Source organism: Dicentrarchus labrax, unplaced genomic scaffold, assembly GCF_905237075.1.
Source record: "Dicentrarchus labrax unplaced genomic scaffold, dlabrax2021, whole genome shotgun sequence".
In the NCBI taxonomy this organism is placed as follows: domain Eukaryota; kingdom Metazoa; phylum Chordata; class Actinopteri; family Moronidae; genus Dicentrarchus; species Dicentrarchus labrax.
The window spans coordinates 24,983,701-25,011,267 of NW_026136711.1; the positions used below are offsets into that span (position 1 = coordinate 24,983,701).

A 27,567-nucleotide genomic window follows, 5' to 3' on the forward strand; every position below is an offset into this window, starting at 1 on the left:
CTGAGTGACGGTGAGGGTGGAACAGCAAGGACTGTGACATTAATTCCCTGAGCTGTGCTGATGCAAGCCCATGCTGGATCATGAACTATTTAAATCCATCAGCCCTTGTTCTTATTGAAAAACACCTCACAGCCCACCTGTTTTTGAAGATACTGGGCTTCAAAAGTTTAAGTGTCCAACGGAAAGATTCTTATCTCCAGCTTAAAATCTCAAGGTCAAGGACTTTTTAAGAGTTTCCATTCTATAAATATATAATAATAATATACATTTTTATTATTATTATTTATTTATTTTAATCAGAGTTGATTTTGAAGCCACTGTGTGTGGATAAAAAAAAAAAAAACTTTGGCTCCCTCTAATGGCAGTACCAAAAAATGGCATTGTGGTAGACATTTCCCACATCCCCCTCCCACCCACAGATTTTATAAATGTGCTACAAACACACAAAAGCTTTGTACTAATTTATAGTCACATTAAAAACTCTTCACACAGTGTCTTTAAGGGAGTCTGGTTTTATTTCTGTATTCAAAATTTTGTAATTTGCCACAATTGTCACTAGCCACTCCCAGAAATCTGTTCTAAAAGCATAAAGCAAATATATTTATGTTGCTATGTCCGGGCTCCTGACTCCAGACTCAGTTCCCTTCAGCACTATGGCGGTTAACGTCTTTCAGCAAGTTGTTTTGGTTTTATGGCCTGCACTCCACAGGTCTCATCATTGCTAATGTCAGCCACTTCAGGCTGGCAGGTTTTCTGCGAAAAAGCTCTTATAGCTCTATAGTGGAGTACTTTGCACACTAACATTACCGAAGATTTGGTATTTTTTGCGATTGATTAATTTTATGCATAAGATTACATTACTTACATTACAACTTTGCTAACACGGCCAAACATAAAGGAAGTGCAACATAGCAAGCCAGCTTATATTAAAAGTGTAACAGCAAGAAGGCCAACTCACTGTTTGTCTTGCAGCCTTTAATGTCATGCAGATCCCACCAACGACTAAAAAAGCCAGATACTTGTCCTGCCTCTTCCTCCGTCACTCTCTCTTTTTCTCTTAGTTTCCTTTGTCAGTGTCCTCTTCGGTCTCTTTGCCTATGCCATGTTATCCGTAGTAGGTGCTGAGGTTGTGGTTTCCCGCTTACCCCCTCACAAGTTCTGGTGGTGGTTCCAGTGTTCCCCACTGGCTCTCCCTGCCCCAAACTTGAAAACCTCCTTCTCCTGCAGGTGCAAAGCTTTTGTGCTAGTGGTGTAAACACCAACACTGCCCTAGTCCTTCAAGCTCCCAGTCTGGGCAGCATGGCTAACTGAGATAACTAGTTGGCTGTTACTTTAACAACAAGTAAAACAGCTGGAGGACATCAGAGGGAAAACCAAACCATTTTCTCCATAAAATATTTTCCAGTTTCACCAAAATCAGTGACATAGTTGGTTGTGTGTGATGCAGTCCCGTAAGTGTTGTGCAGTTCTTGCTGGAGATCCTAACTGTTCAACCAAAGTTACATAGAGCAAGAACAAAGCCCAGAGTGGGAATGACAGAGGCAAGATTCTCCCTATTACAAGTGTACCAGCAAAGTCATTTTGAAGCTGTTATTTTATGGTAAAATTGTTGCATAATGTTGCTTTAAAGAGACAGATATTTCCGTGAGGAGTTGGCAGATCATCATTTTAAAATGTGATTAATGTTGCGTTCACTGCTGGTTTCTGCTGCCCCCAAGTGGCCAAAAAAATCTGTACAATGGCATCAACACTGTATGACTAATGTATAAGCATTGTATAGCATAGATCATAGATCACTGCACATCCCACAAAGACATGCAGTTCTATAGTGATTCAGTTGACAAAATTATGGTGAGAATTGGTCAGGTGGTGCCCAGGTTACACAGGAACAAAACATTTGGGCACCACGCAGCACTTTAATCCTAGATAGCAGTGCCCCTTGGCTAGGTGCTCAGCCAGAGTTGGGTGGGAAGCTAGCAAAGAATCATGTCTGTCACTGATTCCAAATGTTTGGTACGGGTGTCTGTATTGTTGAATCTCTCACATTGGTAAGCAATACTGGAGGAGCCACATTGTAGTCTGCGTCTACTATCTTGGAATTTCCCCGTTGTGGGACAAATAAAGGAATATCTATCTCTCTATCTACTACTAAACCTACCTTACATCAAGCTACTAACCATGTCAGCTTGACATCTGTGCCAAGCACAGAATATGGTTGTTGACCTGCAATGTGCCACGTCGATAAGTTTTATTGCTAACAGAATGTCTTACCAACTAGCTTGTTGAGTTGGGATAAATGCTTGACTTGAGTGAGTTCTGCAGTGCCCAAACTCAACCCTGCCAATTCAGACACACAGTGCATAATGGCACCAGATTTGGCAAGATTTTGGAGGTACAGGTGTGGGACAATTTGGAGCACTTGGACTAGGTTTGGGCCAGTGTTGCCGCTGGCAATCAAACCAATGTACATTGGATGATTCAGGCATGTCAGGCATTCTTCAGCCACTGTTGGACCAAGCCATTTTAGCTATCTGGCTTGTTGCTCACATTTGATGTGTTTTGAAAATGCATGTTTATGTTCTCCTTGTTTATGACTGTTGCAGTGTGTTTCTGGAGCACTCAGCCAAGGTTCCATCTACTGATACCTTCTACTCCTTTTTTCCACATATTGACAAGACAAGACGGTGCTTGGTCTTGGAGACACACTCAAACAGGTACGTCTATCAAATTGTCGCAGGTGGTAACCATGTAACAAAAACTCCTTGGTCATCAGGCCCAAGATCTATTGCTGACTCTCAACAAAATCAAGACGAAGAAAAGAAGAAACAAGCAATGGTTTTGGTGTATATTTGTCTGTTGTGCTTGTTTTAGCATTCATTATTGGAACTTTAGCTATGAATATATATTAGCCATATCAGAAGTCACACTGACAGTTAAGACATCTTGTTAGCATCAAGTTTGATTGTAGCACAATTTTTTTCCCATTGGTACAGCAGTTCAAGTAATCAGGTATACCCTATTCTTTGGATACCTTATTTATGTGGAATCCTCTTCTTATTCTGTCTCCAAGTAGTAGCCACGTGTTGCTTGGGGAACTGAACTACAAATCGGTTGCTTTTTATTCAGATTTTTGTCTATGTTGTTATCAGAAATGTTTCTGTTGTTATGTCATATTTGTTTAGACATACATGGTGGCAAGGACACTCTACAGTGGAGGACTGTCTCTTGAAACTGGCTGTCCTTTTGCAGTCAAGCCTAAGCTATCAGGTGAGCACTGCTATCTCGAACTAGCGTAAACCTGTCTCTATATGGTAGGTACTGCATATTGCATTTGATATTGCTGCTAGACATTTAAAATGTGCATGTTTTGATATGTTTGACACAAGACACTCAGGCGCCAACTCTGACTTGCCTCGGGCTTACCAAGGATGCTTAGTATCCTGCATTTGTTCCAGGCTGGAGATAAAATGGGTTTTTGTTCTTTTAAGAGTAAGCAAGTATTCCAACTCTGGACGATGTCTGTTTTTACAGGATTCTGGGTGTGTTGACACAGAACCTCTTGATTTTCATCTGTTGATCTAACAAACTTGTCTCCCTTCTTTATGACCACATACCATTTTTATAAGCTGGAGCCCTTACAGAAACATAGTCCAATCAAGTGTCTAGCAACAAGCAGAGGCTTGGAAGATACCGTCCAACTTCTAGCAAAACAAAGTGAACGTGTATTGAATATTCTGGCATGCCCAGAACACGACACCTTCAGAAACAAGTTAGTGAGTTGTATGTCCACCCAAATCATGATCATCATTGAATTCATTAAATTTTTTTTATGTTTTTTTACAAAAAAAATAACATGAAAAAATGAAGAACAGATATTGAAATCGTTGTGTGTTGTTTGTCCAAGTATACCTTTGCAACTATATAGACTGTTGTCCAATTCACAGTGGTAGAAAATTATGGTACAGGAGTTTGGGATCTCTTTCTTTTCTCATTTTAAAATGTCCCATATGGTCAGTGTTGATAATCAGTGGCAGTACTTGAACTGATCAGTATTCTCAAACATCAGTTGTATTTCTGTCCAGCAGCAGGGTAGAATACCTACTGTATAAATATGGATATTGTTCAAGGTTATTTGACATATTGTTGCATATGATTATAGGTGGTCTGAACTGTCAGTGGGATCAGTCCAAGAGTCCAGTCCTCACATTACTAATCATACACAGTATGTGACAAATGTTTGATATTATGTGGAACTTCATGTTAATGCTAATAGTCATCTTCAGCCTAATTGCCTGCAGTTTTCACTGATGCACGTCCACACAGTAAGTCTAGTGCCCTCTGTTGACCGTACTGTAAATAACCATAACTGCAGTCACTATTACTACATTTAAATCTCTCTTTCTTTGCTGATTGTCTTAGAACTGTGATAAGCAAAAAGTTGATGAGGTGTTCATGACACATCAGACAAATGTCCAGATATGACATGTTTTGACTACTTTGGACCTTGAAGATGGACACATTTTCTTTCCATTAAAGGCCATTCTTGTACAAGTTACAGATTATTATGAAATTACCTTTACTGTGTCGATCAATCTTCAAACTCAAATATTTGTTGTGCTGGTCTCAAGCAGTGGACAATCTTGGATTTGGAAATTCTTGGGGGTAAACGTGATGGAGTGAATGGCACGATCACAGTAAAGCAGGAGTCAATTTAATTGGATTTTTTCCTGTAGTAAATGTGAATACCCTCAAGCTTATTACTTAAACAACGCCACCAAGTGGCAAAAACTGAGAAGTAAGAGTCTGATGCTGAGTTTAGTAAACATTGGCTGTATACCAGCAACTGTACTTACAATTGCTTGGTAGGCCTTAGTAGACAGGCTACCTAACACATTTGATAAAATAAGAAAAATATCAATATTATTTCTGGCAGTTAGTAGTAATCTAATCTATCATATGATATTTATCACGGCAAGTGCACTTTTAACAATTAATGTTAAATATGTAATTTTCTTTTGTCAAAGTCGGGGACGAATGAGATTTTAAGATTTTGTGAAAGGTGAAATCATGAGTGTATTATTTTTACAATGTATTTTAAGGTTTCTTCAAAGTATTCTGTATATTCTCTTTTTGGCAGGCAGCCAGCTTTATTGGATTTACCTTGCTAACTGTAAACTATGTTCAATGATTTGATTTGACAAGTTTATCTAGTAGTTTCCAAAAATACTTATTTGACAATGTATGCATATGCCATTTTCCAATATATATATTATATTACCAATATTATAATTATTCATACTTTGTAGAATTTTCTTCTTGTTACAACTTGATTTATCCAGAAAAGACTATTGAAATCAAATGACCTCCTTAACAGTGGACACTAAGTCAAAAGCTAAAGCTCTGAGTTCACAGTAAGGATGTCGGATGTTGTTCTGTAACAAGGCAATCTGATGTAACACATAGAGATATAACAGGTAACTAGGTCTGTCGTAATGGGATCATCCTGTGGGTTTAAAAGTTATTTGAAGTGCCAAGTACAAGAACAAGAACAAGAATGCAGACAACATTACAGATCCCGGCCCTTAGAAATGGTCCTTAGCACAAGAAAGGGGTTGAGTTTCCAAACAAATGACATTTGTGACACCTAACTGATAAGTGAGGACAACTGAAAACATATTGGTATAATCTAGGCTTTCTTTCATTATAACAAGTTAATAATATATACTCTCTCACATCATGTTTTCTATAGATTCTACCCTTTTACAGGTTGGATACATACAGTACAGGACACCTAACTATAGGATGTATAACACATATCATATTCTTCTGTACATAAATATTGATGAAAATCCTGACATGAACAAAATAGATTCAACTAAATAACAGCACTGACTGTTTTATATGTCATATGTCTTATATGTGAGACTGCCATAGAGAGATATGTCAGTCAAAATATCCCAGCTGTACTTCACTTTTCTTTGTGTAAACTGGATTATACCGGTTCATTTAGAAAGCTAGTCCACATCTTAGACATCTAATTGAATAATTGACCTGTCCTCTACTTAGGGATTATTTTGACCAAGTCAACAGTGAGTCTGGCAGTACTTTTGCAAAACTAGGTTCACTTTTCAATAATTTTCCCTATTTGCTTTATGTATTACTAGCTCAAATCCCTTGACATATGTCATAGCATGGTTACTGTATGGCAAGTAGTCATTACTGCATGTTGCAAGCAAACTAATCTAAACACATAACACTGTTGTTAACGGTTTACCTGAGGACGGGAGGGGGAAAGCAGAGAGAGCGAGAGCAGTTTCTTCCCAGGTTGCCCTGTCATGACACAGCGTGGGACGAGCCTGAGTGACACCTTAAACCTTCCTAGGGGATTTGTGGGATTGTGATTGGAGTGAAGGATTAGGGTTTTAGTGGCACACAGCAAACAATGGGTCTGTGGGTCAGTGTGTCAGTATATCAGTGAGTCAGTAGGCTTTGATTTTTTCCAGAGTAGGTCAGCTATCTGAGAGGGGCCAATGCAAGTTCTTCTTGGGGTGAAAGAGTACTCACCTGATCACATGTTAACACTGAACTGTGCTCATGGTTAAAAACCATCACACATGCAGCTGCATCCTCAGCCTTTACCCATGTTCTTCTCCTAACATAAACAATAATGCATTGTTGGGTGAAAGTGCTTTCAGCTGGCAAAGTGCATTCGTATTATCACACCATTATTTATGACCACCATTTACACACATTGTTGACATGTCACAGATCCTGTGACTCACTAACATTTGCTATGAGGTGCCATCAAGCCCAGTGAGCGATTTAACATCATATCATTAAGTCTTAGAAGTTTGGAATTGCCAAACCTGCAGATGTTTACAAGCACATCTGTTGTCCTGCAACTAGTCGCTTATTTAGACATCGCAACCTGCAATAAACACAAAAATACACATTTCACCAGCAGGAACGACACGTTCTCACTCTGAACTCGTCAAATGCAGCAGGTCAGTGCTTCAAATTATGACACAAAGTGAAAATGGGCTGGGCTGGCAGGAACAAGTGAGCAGAGGATGGATAAAGGAACACTTAGTTTTAACATATCTCCTGTTGAAACATCTGCCGCCCAAATACAATGGAGGTCAGTGGAAATTTGCTTGTGTCTAACAGAACATAAAAAGGGTTTAAGAAGTAAACATCAATGCTATTTTCCAGAAAGAATGGCCTGGTTACACTGAATAATCTACAGGCAATGTGTAAAGTTTTCACTACCTTTTCCTCAAACTTCCATTGCATCAGGTTGGTGACAGGAAACCGAGGAAGGACATCTCAAAAACCAGGCAAATAAAACTATGTGCAAGACTAGAGACCACCAGGTGTGAGTGAGAAAATATGCTTTGTGATTTGGGTGAACTGACCTTTTACTAAATTTGGTCTGTGCCAGTTCAGTTTATACAATACAACAGGTTGTGCCATTTCAAACACACTCTAAAACTGTAGCTAAGAAATGTGTCTTTTATTTGCCCGACAAGTGTATCCTGTACTGCCTTCGATATCCCCAAATTAGCTGTGTGCTGGTCACTTTATTTATTAGTGCTCACAACCTGGTATATGGTTTAAAGCTAATGCCATTAAAGCAAAATCGTACACCACATACTCTAAAAGCAGCGTTGTTGACGATGTAAGGGCTCCAGCTAACACTCAGTTAGTTTATGTTTCTGTGAGGCTAGGAGTAGGAACTTCTTACGATGTTGTGGTGAATCCAAAAGTCACAATTTAGCGTGAAAATTCCACTCAGTTCACCAAACAGAATTCCTTACTAGACCTTTAAAATAATGGGCCCTGAACTGGGACACTGTTAGTGTGCGTAGTATCGAGCAGTGTCACGTAACTTATTCTCTGTTATACAGCTCTTATTTATTTGAATTACAAACAGTCACTTAGTTCCGATTAGTTCCTTACTTGTTCTTTAGTAACTATTCTGGATTTTATGTACCATGTAGTCAATACTATTATTTTGCGTGGCACCTTATATAGATAAATTGATACTAATTCATTGTAGAGCAGTTTGCCATCACTCCAGAAGGGGGTGCCCAATACTCAGGAGGCCTCAGTAAATGCTTTCTGACTAGTAATGGCTTTTCTGACTTTTCTTAATTAATCAATTAGTTATTTGGTTGATGTCAGAAAATTGTGAAAAATATTGATTATTGTTTCCCAAAGCCCAAGGTGACATTCTCAAATGTCTTTTTTTGTCCACAACTCAAAGATAATCAGTTTACTGTCATAAAGGACTAAAGAAACCAGAAAATATTCACATCTGAGAAGCTGAAATCAGAGAATTACGCTTAATCAATTATCAAAACAATTGGCAATTGATTTAATAGTTGACAACTAAATGATTAATTGTCTAATCGTTGTAGCACTAGACCCTAATGCTAATTATCTCTAAAAAGTTTCTCATTTACTTGTTTGGTAGGCATGACTGGTATTGATTAATATATTTAACAGTAAATTGGCATTACGAGTATTCACAGGGATGTTGAAGAATAAAGATACACACCCCCGCTATATATTCTGATGTATGTTGCTAAGGTTTTAACCAGTTATCCCACTGGCAATCATTTCATGATTGTTTTTTTTAAACTGTTCAACTGGTAGGTCTATGTGGATGGTGTACAGCTGTAATGTATGAGGTACGCCCCCTCACATTATTGCTTGTAATCTTAGGTAGGTGTGATGAAACCACTCTCAACTGACTTTACAGAAATGTCATTGCAGCCTGATATCAAATTTATCATGTGACACTAATATGATACAGTTAACACCTATGTTTATGTTCTGTGTGCACATGGGTTTTGTTTCAGAGTTTCTGTCAGATCTAAATTGTTGAGCTATTGCTTCACTTGAATCTCTGAATAATACTATTTAACATAATGATTGTGTTGCATGTGCTTGGTGATAAAACACGTGCATCAGCCTCTTGTAGTATTTGTAGCAGAGGTGCTCGGGACATTGCTCTCTACAAACACTAGGTTATGAGAGTGGGTGAGGATAGGGTTGTGTGTAAGTTAAAGGGTAAGAAAATAGATAATTGGATCCACATATCAATGACAGTGCTTTGCACAATGTGATTCACGACAGAATTAACTCAAAGTCTACACTTTATTTATTAGTATTAACTACATTTGGCCACAAATATTTTAGCATGTAACTGCTGAGTTATCACTGATGACCTTGACATATTAGACCATCAGTAACTTGGACAGGAATATGTGTAAACAACTTGTAAAAATCAAAAAAAAAAAAAAATGTAGTGCCAGCCTACCCTCAGACACTGATTATAGTCCATTTTGGATGGTGTATCATTGGCTGTAGAAGGGGAGTTGGCAAATTTGGGCAGGAAAGGACATTATGTTTTTTGAAAGTGCAAGTCAGGGAATTTGGCGATTGATCTTTAGGACATTCACTGTGAGGTGGTTTGAAAACATGGAACAGTTGTTTATGTAAATGTAAATTCTCTAGTTTGTATATCTTATGCATAGAAATCTCTATGGATGTGTGTGCAGTCATTGTTCACTGTATGGTGACGTGTGGGTGTGTACTTACCATATTGATATAATAGAAAAGCAGCAGGACACACACTCTTCCTAGTTCTGTGCCTTTTTACAGCTCATACAGCTCATACAGCTCTTGCAAACATGTATAATTTGTAGTCTCTTTGTAAAATTAATTTTACTTCTATACAGTTGTCTCAGCTTTAGATTGTAATCAATGCCAGGTGCAAATGCATGATGTGAAAATGACGACATGCCAAGGGAATGTGACAACTGTTTACACATCAAACACAGACAGTCCATAAAGCCACTTCTACTATTTGTATGAGCAAACATGCCCTTTGCCTTACAGACAGTGCCAGTGTGATGACTTGATGGGTAACTTTCTCGTGCTGGCTAAAATTGGGAATCTGATGACATGGCATGTGTGTTCAGATGCAAAGAATTCTGTTAACTTATAATGATGCATTTGAATCTGTGCCAACAGAGCATGTGCTCCTTTAAATGTCCAATGTATAACATTTAGGGGGATCTATTGACATAAATGGACTACAATATTCATATAAGTTTTCAGGTTTGTTTTCATTAGTGTATAATCTTCTCAATATAGAAATCGATGTGTTTTTGTTAGCCGTTTTTATCTACAGGCGCAACAGGTCGCCTTCATGGAGTCTGCCATGTTTCTACAGTACACATTGTTTTTATGAGTTTTGTGGCCAACTACAGCTGCCAGCAAATCAGTTATATATGCCAGTAAATTCTACACACTGGTCCTTTAAGAGAACTACAACTGGCTTTTACTGTTTTATTCTTTATGCACTTGGTAAAATGTAAAATGTGTATTCTTGCTGCTTATGAAAAAAACTCCAATGCATTGTGAAATGCATTGAGCTGGAATTTCTAAAGTTTTCTAAGTCAAAACATATTCCCACTGTTTCCCAAAGTAGTGCCAGCCAATACATCTTGTAGGCAAAACTGTTAAGAGAATAAGTATATAAAGAACTATTTGTATTCTCAGATATCTTTTATAATGACAGTTGTTCTTTCTGTTGTAAAGGTGCATTGTCATTGTGACTAAAGAGGAGAGATTTTAAAAAATATAATGGAAGTAAGCTTGATTTAAAATATTTATTTATTTATTAAAAATATACTGTAATCATATAATTTCAGCACATTATGACAAATGTTTTATATTAATTGCATTACAAATCATTCATATGCACAAAATGTATGATATAAAAATAAAGACAATCATTGTAACTTTAAATTGACACAACATTCAAATCTCCACTTCCACCACCCGTTACAGTATACAGAAATTCCTGCATCATCTGTGTGCTCTGCAAACACATGCAATACAGAGGATTGCATTTAAACACAACTAGAGCTTAAGAAAATAAGCTGATTGACATTTGCTTTCAGTAGGCCTATTTACATTTTCTAGGTTGTGCTCACCTGAGTCAAGCAAAATTTGCTCTAAAAATACAGTAGGGTGATAAAGTGCTTAGTAAGTTACGTTACGATAGCACCTCAATGTCACATTTAGTCCTGGGACAGGGGGTGCATACAAAATAAAATAATCAACAATAAACGCTAGCGTCAAAATGATTTTACGCAGGTTTAAACTAAAAGAAATACTACTAAGTGCAGTTTTTAGAGGCAACAGAGAGAGGTGAAACAAGTTGGTGGAATATTTAGACTGCTGTAACTTGTTATAATCTTTGGGCGAAATGCCCCATCTTATTGACGGAAAAGTTTCCTGTGTGTCATGGCAGTACAGTTTACCAACACAGTAAGGACAAAAGAATGAAACATCATCCAGGAAGCAGAAACGGTCTTTGACTTTTACACTGCTTAGTGTAAACATAGGCGATAAGTAGACAAGGCCTGGGTCTCAAATCCATACTATGGACATCTTTGGTACTAGCAGTGCAATGCTTTTGTAGTTGGTATACAAGAAATAATTGCACTATATAATTCTTCCAAACATTAAATAACACAAGGCATGTGCTGACAGGTGTCTTTGACTTTATAACACTACTGCCAAATTCTTTTTCTTTTTTTAAACTCATATACAGTGGCCTTAAAGTCTTTTTCTGATAATTTTTTGTTATGCTTATTTGTTTTGTGAGCTGTTGCACCACTGTTTGCATTGTGGGACAGTAATGCCCACCAACACCAACACTCTTCAAATCAAGTTATTTTAGTATGGTATGTACATAGTACTGTGCATACTCAAAACTAAGTTAGAATGGGATATGAGGAAAAATTATTAGGAGATTGTCCGAGCTGGAAAGCTTCCAATTTCACATCACCCAAAGAAAACTTTAGACTCTGAGAGATATAAATGCCAACGTGCAAAAGTACATGCTCATTGACCCACCTGCCTCACAGACCTTCACATTACCTGACACTGAAGCAATAACTAAATGTTTGCTCACGCTGCTGAGAAATGACCTTGGGTTCATACACTGTCAGAGCCATAGTTACCCAACTGATTAGGCGACTTTTGTAAATAATACAGTGGAGATGCTGATCAAACATATTTCAATATGCATGCAGCATCGGCTGTACAGACAGAACTCAGGGCAGCTTGTAACCATTTCAGTTCAGTGTTTTCTTGCACTGCTTCTTGCCACAAGTTCACAATCAAATGAAAATGTTTTTTGGATGCAGAAAGAAAAAAAAGTCATAATACCAGAATACAAATAATTGGGTAAAAAGTCCACATAAATGATTCCATTGGTCAGTAATGTAAAAAGAAATTTAAAAAAATAGAAGCGATATACTTTAGTATTCAGACCAAGATGACTTAATACTCAATGTCAATGTTGCACTTAGTCATTGCGAGTTAATGGAGAAGGCACACTTTAAATCAAGGATCTCTTTGATTGTTTTAAAAGCCTTGCTTTAAAATGGCAGCATTCAATTAGGCTAAGAAAAGGCAGAAGCCAAGGAAATGACTATATACATTACCATTTTAGTTTGAACTGAATCCCAGCAGCAATTTTGAATAAATAACCTATATATGACGAAAAAGATTGCATTCTTTAAAGCTTACACTACAACAAAGGCTTTATATTAATCTCTCTGTGTTTTGTGTGACCTCCATAAATCAGCCCCGGCCTGATCTGCTTGTCAACACTATAAATGTCTGACATTAATAACACACCTTTCTTATCTGTGTTGCGTATGCCATATATTTAGGGTTAGTTTCTACTCTCTCTTTAATGTATGCCTTTGACATATGGGTGAAGAAAATTTGTCTTCATTCAGACTCAGTGTATAATCTTATTTAGATTGACTCGGCTGGTTCTAGGCACTCTTTACATACTGCATCTTATAAGACTCTTACAAAATCATAATGAATGACAAACAGTATGGTTTCTTAATATATAACAAAAGAAATAAAAGAAAATAAAATTTTGTATATATTCTTGATAGAATATGCCATGAGTGCCATGAAAATAGCATATACTATAATATTCTCTTATTTTTTGTGCCTGCTATTCCCCTAACTTCAATTTTCATCTTCTCTCGTTTGTATCTGTCTGTCAACAAATACACACGTAATTCTTTTCAGTTTCCTGCATTAAAAACAAATCTACATTAACTATGCCATGTCTTTTATACTCAGTCCATTATGTACATCCACAGGACTCCACTATCATATCAGGGACGTCCGTTTTGACGATGCTGTGCTGAGAGTTGAAGTACACCATGGAGAGTGGCCGCCGCTCAGTGGGAACACAACATGAAGATGCAGCCGTGTTAATGCCATTGACTTTCAGCTGGCTGAAGACAGTGGCGTGGAATGATGATGCTATGCCTGGGGAGCCGGACAGATGTTGGGGGCACTGACCCATGCAGTAGTTCATATGGTAACCTTCGGGTGCAATGATCCAGTCGTGCCACTGGATATCCTTAAACTTGATGTAGAAGTCTCTCTTGCAGCACACAGTAACATCGTCACCACAGCGAAGTGAGCGCTTCCTGAGTAAATGCTTGGAGGGGTTTTCTCTGAGACGCACCTGGGCCACCATGAAGGGCTGGTTGGGGGTGTCAGCAGAGCCATCCAGGGAGCAAAGGTTCTTCCCATCCTCATCACAGCTGACCTCCAGCCGCAGTCTGTGCTGTCCGCCATCCAGGAAGGCTTGCAGGGTGCGGGTGATGGGGAAGGTGTGCCAGTTACTTTCCTGGACCTCCAGCATCTTTTCTATCACCAGGGTGCGGTTAGAGCCTGACTGCCCACCATCTGCGGAGAGGAAAACCCGGGCAGAGAGGCGGGAGTCTCGGTGAGGATCCTCAGAGGAGCGGGCGTAGATCCACAGGGAAGACTGGAGGACCTGGATACTTTGGCCATGTTCCTGCATAAACTGGAAGGTAAGACTGAGGCTGGCCTTATCACCAGTTTCTGTCTCATCTACGGATCAATGACAATTTAAGAAGAAGACAGACTGTTAATATTTTGGTCATTTCACAGATTGTCACCTGTTTTACACAAGCATTTTCTGAAACATGCTTGCAGATTAAAAAATATATATATATGAAAATAATGGACAATCAGTCATTCTACTGCCGCCCTTTTTAAAGCATTTTACCTGATCACTATGTTACGGTCGACCCTTTATATAAACTCACAATAAGCACTGCAGACATATTATTCTTGTGTTTACATCTAAATATTGATGACAGATACTGTAAACCTAAACTTTAACCACATTTTATGGAACAGTACAACTACATAAAGTAGTTTGATACACGGACACCATGACCCAATTTATGTCCATTTTACGCACTGACGTGCGTAAAGCGCGGTCAGGGTGCCCTCCATACAGAGAAAATACAGCTTAACAGTGTAAAAGGTGAATACCAAACTTACTTATATCTGCAAAGCTGACTATTTCATAGCCTTGATCTTTGGTAGGTATATTGTTTTCTAGTTCAAGAGTACCATCCTGCCTGACGCGCCCCGAGTGCAGTTTGCGCAGGGCAGTGAGGAGCGCCACCCGGGGCACCGTATGAGTGATGTTTGGTCTCTCTTTCAGGTGCAGCTTGTCCAAAAGTTGCTGTTTGGCAAATTCTATCATCAGCCTTTGCTCCACGTCTTTCTCCATCGCCGGCAAGCCACAGGACGCGCAGCCCGGAGAGCCACTGACACAGACATCCTTTATCAATAAGGGTGCCAAAAACAGAAACGCTGGGAATGAAAAAGACAGCGGCATCCTCGACTCTGAAGTAAATACATGCATTGTAGGGCTCGGCGTGTGTAAAAGAACTTATAATAAATCTTCAGATCCTTTTCGCCTGAGTTGTTCTTTGAAAGTGACAAGTTTCCCTACTGTTGTCAGAGGTCCTCATTCGCAGGTGGACACCGTGAGGGCAGGAGTTGAGAGAAATGAATGGTGTTTCACCCTCCTGATGGTAAAGATATCTGAGGTAATCCACCAAAAGTGGTGACACGTTGGAGGGACGCACCAATGAGCGCATCGGGGCACCGAGGAAATTACTGGCAAAGCATCTGTCTGTTGTGCTCACTCACACAACACTCACAAAACACACGTCCACACGTAGGCTACTGACTCACACAGTCACAGACACAGACATGGGACAACTAGTGCCACAAAACTTGTCAACGATACACCTGCTACAGGACCGTACTCGCTGCTTTGCATGAACAAACCCGTATGCTTTTACAGTGAGGGGCTTTTGATTAGGTTTTTTATTGTGGTTGGGATATAATGAGGTCATCACCTCCGTTTATCACAACCGGTAGTTTCCGTACCTCGTTGTCCTCTCTAGGGCAGCTGAGCAGGATACGCAACCTGCCGTCACTCTTGCCGATCAAAGTTGAAATTCAGTGCCCTTTAACCCAGTTCCAGAGCACACGGGCTTTCATAGCCACCAAACAATTGAAGTGTAGTTGAGGTTTACAGGAGTGCTCGAGGCTATGAGGTGGAGACTGCGGTATTTGAAACACGTTCCTTCATGTTCCCTGCATGGTGGCATAAATATACTAACAAATCGATGCTTGCTGTGTGTGTGTGTGTGTGTGTGTGTGTGTGTGTGAGACAGAGAGGGAGAATAATGACTCTCACTTTGTCATGGCTTTGCCCATACAAGTCTTGTCTGTTTGGGTTCTCACAGCATTTGTATGCATAATATAAATTAGAAATTGAAAAAAAAATTTTTATTTACTTTGGACAGCCTTAAATGTAGTCTTTTTGCACTGTGAACTGGCATGGTTGGCACCTGACAGCACACATGCTGGCATGCAATGTCCTGATTTCTACTTATAGTAATGTGCATAATGGCATAAAGTGTTTTGTAGCATATAGTTAGTTTGAAAAGAGTTAGAGTGTCAAGAAAGCTAAGCTGACAAATCATTTCTGTAGTGTGGACTTGCACACTAAAGCCACCAAATTGAATTCAGTAATATGGTGCTAATACATAATAGTCTAACATTTCACAAACTTGGGTAAGGAGGCCTACAGCTGTATGCCCCTCATGGTCATTTAAAAGCTACAATATGTACACATAATTAATCTGCTGGAAAATGCCATGTTGACCTATAATAGGACACTGTTTGAGTGTGTTGTCTTCCACATAGACACTTTTGTTGGGAGTTTAAACAATTAAGAACAGTAGCCTATATACATATGCATACAGGATATAGACATCCTGTTCTACCTGCCCATAACCGGTTGCCTTTAAGCCTATAGCTTACATTTATTACATTACTGCACAACCTGTCCACATAGTTTATTCATTTTATCACTACTGTTCACCAGTCTACCACAGAATTACATCTTATGTTATATTTTTATTTTATTCCATTATACATGTATTCTATTTTATTTCCATATATTTAAATTATTCTCTTTTTTATGTCTTAAATTCCATGTCTTTTTTTTTTCTTTTTACACATTTTGTGAGCAAGCATGAGAACAAGAATGTCATTGCCAATCAATGCTTCCCTATAATTGTTGTGAATATAACAAATAAAGAAGTTGAACATGCGGTTGAGCGACAGGGCCTCACTGTGGCAAAGAAGTACTTGCCTGCCGACATGTGGTGAATTTTAGAAACTACAATAAACTTTACTTACGTATTGGTTGTTGCCTTTTAATAATGTGTGACACTCAAGTGTACAAATTAAAACTAAATACTTTTCTTAAATCAAAATAACCATGAACATGCATTTCCTAAGAAAGATTGAAAAGGTTAAAACTCATTGATTGATTGATATTTTTAATATATATATATATAGATATTGTGATATTATATAATAGGTGGATTATACCTGGTATGAGGGATATATTATGTATAACTGACAAAAACACACCTTTTTAAAATTGCTTTTAATGTTTAGCTTAGTCTGATGTGTTTTTAATGTTTTACTATTTGATGTTGTTTTGCTGCTTTTATGTTTTTATGTAAAGTGTCTTTGAGTATTTAGAAAAGCGCTTATAAATAAAATTATTATTATTATTATTATTATTATTATTATTATTATTAAGTGATGCAGTGATTTAACAGCGCATAGTGACCAATAAACCTTTATTATTGTCCAGCCAAATTATTGGAGAGTATTATCACAGCAGGCGACACAAATTCAAACACATATTCAGGGGGAGAAAAAAAAACAACCCCAAACATAAACACAGTTTTTAACACTTTATGAGTGATAACATTTGATGAATCTTAAACAAGTTTACTGTACCCTGAACGTCTCCCCGCGACTGAACTACGCCGCTGACGTAAACAGTCAGTGAGGGGGGGGGGGGAAAGTGACGCTGACACACACACACACACACACACACACACACACACACACACACACACACACACACACACAAGCCGGAGCCGAGAAAGGGGGAATAGCGTTTTGTTTCTTTTTTCTTTAATTTGTGTCCTTTTATTCTTTGGCGTTTTGTTGTTCTTCAGCTGTACTCCCGTACCGGAGTCGACTGCCTCGCTCCTCGGCGCTTGTTATCTACCGTGGACCCTCCATGCCGCCGCCGCCGCCGCCGCTCTCCCCTCACGCGGCGCTATTTTGACAGTCGGGGTCTCGGTGAACCAGCTCGAGCTAGCAGCACCATTATATTAGCACTGGTAAGTCATTCGGGGGAGCTAACGTAGCTAGCAGCAGCAGTTAGCGCCTCCTATTTTGAGACCGTGACAGTGCTAGGTCCGGGTTTACAACAAGGTTCGTGTCGCCGTGAACACACGCTACTTTGTCGGTTAACTAGTTGTTGTGTAAACGCTGGGGGTCGCTGGAAAGAAAAGGCTAGCTAGCGGGGCTAACGTTAGCTAGGTGGCTAGGTGGCTAATTATACTCGCCAGAGGAAGCAGGCTAATGCCGTGAGCTAGCTATTGTTAGCGTGGGGGCAAGCTAATATTTTCAGTGAGCTGCTCAGCCACGGCTCTGACCACACTGCCATCTGTTCTCTACAGACACAACTTGATTCTCCACACGGACCCGCGACACACGGCCATCAAAATCGGTGAGCTGAACCCCTTTTTTTTTTTTTTTCCCATAAGACGACTTGAGATAACTTCTAATTGGTGATACATGATTTTAAGTCAGATGTGTGAACTCAACCTTAAGCACCATCTTTAAAGTCCACGTTCTCCATACCTGACACGAGATGGCCATGTTAACATTTTATCCGTGTTACTTGAAACTCTGGGGAATTAATGCGTGACTGAAGTGAGATATTTGGTTGGATTTGAATGAAGGGATTTGAAGTAACTGTGTTTTGTAGCTGTCCTCAGCAACCATACATCAAGCCAACCTTAGCAGGTGACAACAAGGTGTTATTAATACCATTACACCCTGGCGTGTGTGCCTGTGTGTCCACTGATGGCCCAAAAAACGACAGCAATCAAGATGTAGATGTAATAACTAATTAACCGGGAGTTATAAACCCATAGTTTGTTTTAAAAAATGTTGAATGTTGCTGCGTTATGAGGCTGAATTAACCTGAAAACAATTACACCTCACTACTAGACTGTGTTTATTGGACTGTGGCATTTAAGTTAAGTTTTGTGATAGTTGCATTCCTAAGCTTTTATTGCAACCCTCCAAATTAAGGTTACCCTAATTGAGACATCTTTGACTTATTAAGATGAAACAGAAACAAGCATGTGACTCATTTTGTGTTTATTATCCTTAGTTTTCAGGGTTGAGAAGAATATAAATAAGAAAAAGGGTTTATGGAGAAGTACTTGACAAATGCTCATCAGTGTCTTATGTCTTGGCTCCAGCTCTACATTTTGACACTCGGGCTGAAAATAGATGGCAAGACTGTTGTGTCAAACTAGGTGGGATCACAGCACAGACTGTCGGAGCTGTGATTCAAACATCTGCTCTGGGAAAACGGCATGTGTCTAAAAAAACATAAATATTCATATCAGTTGGCATTGGCCAGTCATGTGATGCAGAGAACTGGCAAGGTGCAGGCAAGGGTTGCTAATTTAGACCCATCAGATGTTAAGATTGTGAGGTTGTCTTGAACACATTTGTGTGTTCCTTTTGTGCACTCGAGGTGAGGTTATGGACAGGTTAGGCAGGTACCTCTCCTGAGCAATTTGAGTTTTTCTGGTTTTGGGTATACACAGTGATTCTTTTAGATGTGCTCCTATTGCAGCACTTTTCTCTGCATTTGTAAATGGTGCACATATGTTTCCTAAATAATATTGAGTTCTGTTGCTGGGTTAAGGGAAGTATCATTGAGAAAAGACTTATCCATAACGCCTGATGGAATGAGTCATTGAATCAACAGTCTGCTGTTGCTAAGGTCAGCAGTGAGAAAGAGGGAGTATCCTGCCTCCCTATCAACATGTTTTCCCTCTTATACCCTGCAAGTTGCAGATCTTTATGTTACATTTCTTTTCAAATTCTGAAGCAACAATGCAAAGTATAAGAGTTGTCCATTTTGTGTGCCTATTCAGTGTTTTTTTTATTTTTATGCTTTATCTATGTTGGACGTAACCTACTTGCTTTTACTGTATTCACTTCCCACAATGAAATATTTATGCAAGCCAAGATTATTGATGTAAGAACTGGTTTTAATACTGTATGTTATGGGCTGATGTAATTGCAATAGGCAGCTATGATCAAATAAGACATGATCTCAGTTTTATTTGTCAGCCAGGTATCCATATCTTCTTCTGTCTCTGAATCTCTGTTTGCAGCAGCATAAGCAGAAGAGTGGCTTTTTCTAGAGAGATTTGAAGAGCTATTTATAGATCTCTGCCAGAGCACCAAGCGTGGTGCTGTTGCTGCTGCTCCTATCTCTCTCTTCTCTTAACCACTCCTGCTTCTGTTTCTCTGTCTCTCCATCTTTAGTTGTTCCCTTGTATTTTCCTGTTCTCTTTGTTTTCTGAGCCTTCTTTCTCTTTGATGTCTTCCTCTCTCACCGTTTCTCAATCCTCTGTTTCCATATCTTTCCTTCATTGCTTGCTTTGATGTAAATTATTGATCAGAGCAGAAGCGAGGCGACTGGTTGCATGGCCGTAAGTCTGGCCTCAGATTGGGTATAGCTGCCTGACTGACTTCACTGTAATTGCTGCAAAGCTGGAGGGTTTTCGCATGATAGTTCAAAGGGGAAGAAAACAGAAAATTCATCACATGTTGAAATTTACCATTGGATCATAGGATCCAAGTAGGGTTGAGAAAGTGTCTGCTTTCTTTTTTTTTCATGCAGATTTACTAACTCTTTCAAAATGAGCATCTGTTGACTGAATACAAGTGTAGCTTTATTTATTCAAAGTTGGGCCGTAATGGGCCTAATAAGAAACTGTTCACACAGTTGTATTTAGTAAAGCCCTGTTTATACGTTTGTACGTTTGCAGTGTAAATAATAACCATTTTCCGGGTGTTTCCTAATAGCTTTGTGCTGCGTGTAGAGGTTGCAGCACTGTTGGGTGATTGTGTTCATGAACGGTTTATCTGTGGTATCTTTGGCTACTGATCCTTGCTGAGCTCCTCCCCCTTCTTCTTCTTCCTTTCAAAGTCCTTTGCTGTCTTCTCTTACTGTCCTGTAAAATAGGTTACCTGGCTGCCCAAATGCAGATGAAGCAGTTGGACTTGGTTTCAAGCATTAGGTGGCATTAGTATATGCCATCCCCTTTATCCCAGTCATGTGGTCAACCTTAGACAAACCTTTTTCCAGGGCCATGCTAGGATTGCAGAGTCACCAGTTGTTTTCTCGACTTAACTTTGCTAAGTAAGGATAGAAGGCCAGTGGCATGCTCAAAAACAGAACAAATAGACCATTGATTTTAGAAGTATGAATCTTCACTGTCTTCATGATTCGATTACGATTTACAACGATTCTCCATGCATCACAGTGCATCCCATCGTCAATTTGCTCTATTACTGCACATGGCTACCGTTTTAATCAATTAAAACAAGTAGTCAGATAAATCTGAAGTCCATCAGCAGTTAACAGTGCAACAGTCTCCACCTAATAACATAACTATTGCTGTTATTGTTACATACAAGTCAGTTGAGACAGAAGTGCAGGAATCACATGTAATTTCTACTCAACTAGCTTTGCTCATTGACTTCATTATCTAAGCTTTGGTTTCGCTGTTGAGGGCAGGCATCGCCTTTTCTGTGAAGTGACTTTGTGTTTTATAGATTGGGTGATTCTCTGTCCTCTATCGGAGATGGGTGGCAAAATTGTAGCACCTCCTCAGTTCTGGGCACATTAGCTGGGTAGCTCAAATTCATTGTATTTAATTGTTGTGAGGCAGATTTTACACACAATGTCTTGTCCAGTTTGTGCTTCCCAGCAAGTTTGTAAAATATGAATTGTACACTGATGCCCACTTTCAAAATACTGGGTGTGTTTTTGATCACTTAGAATTGAGAAATTTTCACACCCCTAATTGATATGAGCCTGGACACATATAAACATGAACAGCTCTATCCCAAAGCTGAAGGAAAACATTGCCTTGCTTATCGTCCTGTCAAATCTAATATGCACCATATAGTTTAGGTGGCAGACTAACATTGTGGACAAACTCACAGCTCACAAGGTGCCCTTGGAAATAAAAATGTTGATGTGCTCAACTATTAGCACATCTTTACTTTTTAAAACTGGCACATGCTGGATTTAAAACAATAAATAGAATAAGAGTTAATGATAAAGAGGAATGACTGAGACATTTTCACAGTCTGAAAAATCAAGCAATGATAGGCAAGGGTGCAGATTGGGCCACCAATAAGCACGCATGCTCCGCTCTCAAATGTGCATAGTGTTTGTAGACTTGTGATATGCTAGATTTACCTGTGTTACCTTTCCCAGATTTGTGCAGTGGTTTCTTTAGACTGGTAGACCTTTTTCAGAGCGGGTTAAACTGAGTTTGGATGCAGCTATTGTTCATTTTGGCTCACTGGAAAGGCTCTGCTTCACTAAATGGAACAGAACCTTAATTAGTTTCATTGGTAACACCTGTGTTTACCTTCCTATTTCATGTCAAAATGACTGCTGTGAAAAAGGTCTGTTTAGCCTGGCTGGTTAGTCTCGCAGAACTATTTCCACACTTAATTTTAGCACCGTAGAAAGTGGAAAAGTGACGTACATAGCTGGTCATTAGCCTTAGCATTAAGGACCACTCTGCTGAGGAAGGATGATGGTGTTCATAAACTGGAACTATATCTCCTCTGCAGCAGCATACACAATACACAACTCTTTATCACTAGGCCATCTGACATTACTGTTGCTAATGCTATACTGCCCTTGAGCCGAACTGAATGTTTGGCACTCGTAAATATATTTTTTGAGACAAGACAATAGTTGCATGAACTGAATGTTTTTTTTTTTAAATAATATGAATATTTGAAAACCATGACCCATCCCTACCCATAACTTGGGTTGGATGTTGAGCACCACTTCTTAAATTGTAAGAACAAGGACATTGCTTAGAAATCTTTGTGATTCCTGAAAGCAAATCGCTAAAATAAGGTTTGGACCTACTACTGTGCTACACCTTCTACTTCACCAGTTACGCACATTTCAACCCGTGTATGGTGGACAATAGTTGTTGTGTTAATGGTTCACAGCAAAAGTGGTTTCCATACAACAAGAACAATGAAAGGTGCAACTAACCTTGGTGGGTTTTTCTGTTTTTTGATGTTTGCCTTAACTGCAGCAAGCACCTGTTGAGTGTACCTCTCCATCTAATCAGCTCATGCTGGCTCTTTCAACGCTTCTTCCTGTTATATTTAAAACCAAAAACCAAAAAATTGGTGAGAAGCTTTAATCTGCACCCAAATGCAAATCAACATTTGCTTGCTGTATTACAATTACAATGATTATAATACTGCAGTTTTGTGCAAGGCATCGGACAGAGAGTTTAAAAATCTTGCTCCTTTTAAATATTTGTACTTGTAAATCAACTTACGCCATTATTACAACAACTTTTGGCTTACAAAAGTCTGACTTTTTGACATGTCATTCCACTCGGGGGGCTTCCTGACTAATGATTGGAATCATCAACATTAGGGCTGTGCGATATGGCGATACATATAGTGTGACAATAGAAAAATGTCTATTGTTACATATTTTGCTCTATTGTTTATTTTGTTGCATCACAAATCACATATATAAGAAAAATATGCACTCTGAAGGGGTTGATGAGGCAGGGATCCAATGCAAAGAAAGCGTTTCTCTAGTGTTTACTCACAAACGACTTTAAGAAACCAACGTGGTACCAAATTATTTACTTGGTCTGTGTTTGTAAAATATCCACATGTCCACGTACTAGACCATGCGTTTCTCTCTCTCTTTGTTTTTATGTGCTTAAATACGTTGCTGGACATTGGTGGCCTGCCCAACTAAAGTCTTACGTGGGAGAGGAGACATTACACTACAATAATATTGTAGATTTTGTTTAATTAAAAATTTGCTCAAAGATTCCAAATAAAAGTAGAAAAATCAGACTAAGGACCTTCTATTTGTTGAGTATATAAATATTGATAAGATTTACATGCAGTCATTTTATATTTATTATATACATTTTTTAAATGTATTCATTGAAATTACAGAAAATGCGCTATATTGTCATATTTATCTTTATGAATCGGGTATGAAATGTCATATCGCATAGCCCTAGCCAATAAAAAAGAAAATATTTCCAGGAAGGGTCTTCTTTAATTCCAGGACTGGGTCACATACAGTACAAGTATATCTTGTAATTTTCATTCATCAGCAGTACGTTTCTCCTTAAGTGTGAAAAAAAAGAAGCATGATGTGGTGAGTTTTTTGACATAATACATGTATACCAGTCCGTCCCTAAGTACCACCGTTGGTCTGGTTACCTTCAATAGTCCAGTCCCCGATGAAGCATGGTTGCGTGCTGTCAACTCAAAAACTCAACTATTTTTGAGACAGACATCCCTGGACTCACTACCTTACCCAGAGTTCCCTGCTGACGTTTCCTTTGATGCTGAACTTTTGACTGCCTATTTTCCACTGCGTCTTACAGCTGCCGTTTGCAGAGGAGGCTGCAGAAAGGAGATGCAAATATGTCGTCTTGTGGGATTAAGGTTTTTCCGAGCTAATGAGGTGGTTTCATTATTCTCCCCCCCCCATCTTTCCTTCAAAGCCCCCTGTTTTCATTATTTAGTTTTGACCATAGCAGCAGTCCTCTGATTCACCAGAAGCTGTCAGTACTTTAAGCTCATTCAGTTTGTCCAGACACAGCCTACAGATAACAACATCATATATTCCCATGAAACGGAGAGTGATGAGTGGTGACGAGAGTGTGCCTGGACTGTGTCTTCTGCCTGCCTGTGGATGTTGGCTAATGTCCTTTTTTGCAAAAGAGAGGTACCAAACCTTAAATTGTAGTTCTACCGAGATCTATTCACTGTTACCTCTCATATAAGCATCCTGCGTTTGTATCAAGTGACATATAGGCTGATCCAAGCAGCCCTTTAAACAGCTGGGCTTCTTGCAAGCTCTGGGTTGGCTGTCATTGCAATTATATTGTTACACAGAGGCAGAGAGCAAACAAGATATGTAAGAGAGAGAGAGAGAATCCACACGAAAGGGAGGGTTGGAGGAGAAGGGAGCGGTGCAAACTGTGCGCATGATGGCATAAGAGCAGTAGAGAGAGGGAGCCAGCCAGCAAGCAAGGCTTGCTGTTTCTCTGTAGTGCTTGTGCTTCATTCAGAAAAAGAGAGGGGGCAGTAAAAAAAAGAGTTTTCATGAAAACCATTAACAAAACAGCAGTTGGTACCTACAGACAGGAAGGGAACAGAGCAAACGTGAAGACGAAGAAAGTAGAATGAGCTGGAGAGATTGACAGAGGTAAACACCCCTGAAACTCTATTTACATGCTGCAGGAAATGGAATTCATTCATCTGTGCTACTTATTGAGATATAACTAATTTCAACGTTGTCTTGGTCCAGAGCTGCTTCTCTTTCTGCTGCTGCTTCTCCTGCAATAATGTGCTTTAGTCTGTGAGACACCTGATCCGACTGGAGATCCACAGAGCTGAACTCTAAATACAGTAAGCATGTGCTGTGTGTATGTGTCTGTGTGTCTTTGTCAGTAGGTGCTAATAATTTGTAGGTGAGATGTAGCTTGTTCATGTGCGTTTCACAACTCTTGAGATTTGGTTTAACATGCAGTCGTTGCCACAATTATAACTGGCTCTTATCTTGGCACAATTTAATTACGCCTTAGTAAAACTGCAAAAATCATATAATGGGGCTTGCTGGAAGATAGTTTCATATATTAGGCATACGGTGTCTTCCTATGTAATTGTAATTCCTTTTGTCAGTATGCTCAAGCTGGAGAACCATGAATGGCTTTACGTAGATGGTTTTTTATGGATTATGGAGTAAAAGATGCTATCCACTTTGTGGTGACTTTAATGGTGTTTGTGTTTGCGCCAAGTGGTCAGTTTATGTTCTAATATCTTTGTACAGACACACACAAAATGTGTTTAGTGAGGCAAATGCTGAGGTAATGAGGAATTCCCTTCCACTGTGTCCCTGTGTGGGAGGAGGGGAGAGAGGAGGGTGGAGGTGGCCTGGTGGGGGTGGAGAGTCACTGAGAAGTAGGCGTCACTCTGCAACACTGTCATACCGAGGAGGGGGGGAGGCAGGGAAAAAGGACAACCTATAGGCTTACATAAGGCTGCATGTGGGAAGTCCTGTGTTAAGAGACCCTGAAGTTTATCCTCAATGATCCTCTTGGCTTGAAGGTGTTGTAATGGGTTATGATTAGGACTGTTGTCCATGAATAGATTGGACATTAGGAATGTAATTTTATCTCTAAAGACAATGTACATTTACACCTGGGGGGGGAGAGGGAGAGGGAGAGGGAGAGGGAGAGGGAGAGAGAGAGGGGGAGAGAGAGAGAGAGAGAGAGAGACCTCTTGAATAAAAAATCTGTCGCTATAAATAGCAAGCCGTCCTCATGGCCTCAGCACTGTTTCAGGTTTAGAAGACCTGGCTTTTCCCTCTCTTTTTCTCTTCTGATGGCTATAGCCTAGCAAAACCAGACTCGCAGTCCTTCTCATCGCCTCTTCCTTTTATTCTTTTTTTGTTCACTCGGCCCAGATCTGTCTTGTTCTGAATATGGGCTGTTTATATAATAACTGCCTGTTTTCAGTACATGTGTACACGTCTTTCAGCATTATAATAAATCAAGATGCATCAGTGTCCTAAACCATGCACCCTAATTCAACTAGCTTGATGTTGGTGTATAAAATGACAACGATCCCATGTTTCTAGCCTCTTGTCAATTAGAAATGCAAAAGACAGGCAACAACCATAGCAACCCCCAAATTAGATAGAAGCCCATTTGGTGTCAGGTTGCTGGAGCTAATGCTGTTTTCCTGCCGATGTCTGCCAGTCTATATGTTATCCCTGTTTTTGAGCAAGACAGTACATGGACAGCTGAAGTGGCTAAAGCTAGCTGCTTATCCCTGATTGACACAATGTAGTCCCTCCCCTCATATTATGATATTGTGTATATGCATCCTTGTCTGTGTGTTTGACCGTTAGTTTTGTTTGTTTGTTTGTTTGTTTGTTTGTTTGTGACTTTGGAGTTAATCTCCCCAGGTAGTTTACTCTCCTGTAGCCTCACTCCTGCATACTAATTGCCAATGCGTGGGAAAAAGACTACGAAAGAGAGGAAGCACAAGAGGGGAAGGAGGAAAAAAATCAATAGCAACCCCTGGAGTAACTGCTGCTGTAATTGCTTTTAAGTTGGAAGGTTCACACTTTCTCATTCATCGCATACTTTTTTTGTTCAGATTAATAAACATAGAAGAAAAAATGCTTGATAACCTCATCAGTACATGGCTCTAGATTTCTCTTTGTTTGACCTTTTTGCTTCCTCAACTTCCACTGTTATGTTTAATGCATGTTTGTGTGTGTGCTGAATATTTCTGGATGTTCCAGTGCCTTCATTTTGTTTATGTAATTCTATCAGTTTACTTTCCCCCAATTCGGAAGACTACAGCAATGCAAGTTGATGCAGTGAACACAAAGCAGGTGTTACATGCAGGTAGCAAGCTAATGGTAAAGTACACTTTTTTAAATTATCCTTAAACCAGCCTCAGACTACAGGAGTTTTAAAACACATTTTGAAATCAGGTTGCATCATGCACAGTACGAGAAACTTCACCAATGTTTAATCGCAAACATGCACACACTACAAAATTTGAAAATAATGGCGCATCACACACTACAGGATATTGCAAAGATTATCGTGCCAGAGGGAGAAATGAATATATTACGTGTTCAGTGTAGCTGGCCTGTAAGACTACTCACATCACCAGATAATCTGGGCTGAACACCAGTACCAACCAGGTTCCTGCCCAGATTTCTCCTCTGATTGCCAGGAGGGGTGAATCTGGATCAACGCCCAAAACTCCTGTAGTCAGAGCCCAGTTTTGGAGTCTGCATTAGGGCCGACGTGACAAAAGGCAAAAGACAGTGTGCTGCAAATTAGGCCATCCCAACTTTGAATCATCCTT

General features: G+C 39.4%; 2 protein-coding genes across 16 annotated transcripts in view; one reads left to right on the forward strand and one right to left on the reverse strand.

Moving 5' to 3' along the window:
* Positions 1-10,668: 10,668 nt before the first annotated feature.
* On the reverse strand, positions 10,669-14,806 carry LOC127372294 (inhibin beta B chain). Its single transcript, XM_051415843.1, has 2 exons — positions 14,437-14,806; positions 10,669-13,977 (listed from the first exon to the last, which is right to left on the reverse strand). The coding sequence occupies exons 1-2, from the start codon at positions 14,804-14,806 to the stop codon at positions 13,196-13,198; spliced, it is 1,152 nt and encodes a 383-aa protein (XP_051271803.1). The 3' UTR covers positions 10,669-13,195.
* Positions 14,807-17,360: 2,554 nt separating this feature from the next.
* Positions 17,361-27,567, forward strand: part of LOC127371610 (R3H domain-containing protein 2) — a 61,205-nt gene continuing 50,998 nt past the window's right edge. For 8 of the 15 annotated variants that reach the window (XM_051414506.1, XM_051414505.1, XM_051414516.1 and 5 more), the window contains exons 1-2: positions 17,362-17,669; positions 18,012-18,061. The gene's annotated coding sequence lies outside the window, so the exon portion shown is untranslated. Of the gene's footprint in view, positions 17,670-18,011; positions 18,062-24,680; positions 24,884-24,985; positions 25,087-27,567 lie in introns of those variants that run through there. The other 7 variants (XM_051414519.1, XM_051414520.1, XM_051414510.1 and 4 more) reach the window with 5 other exon arrangements.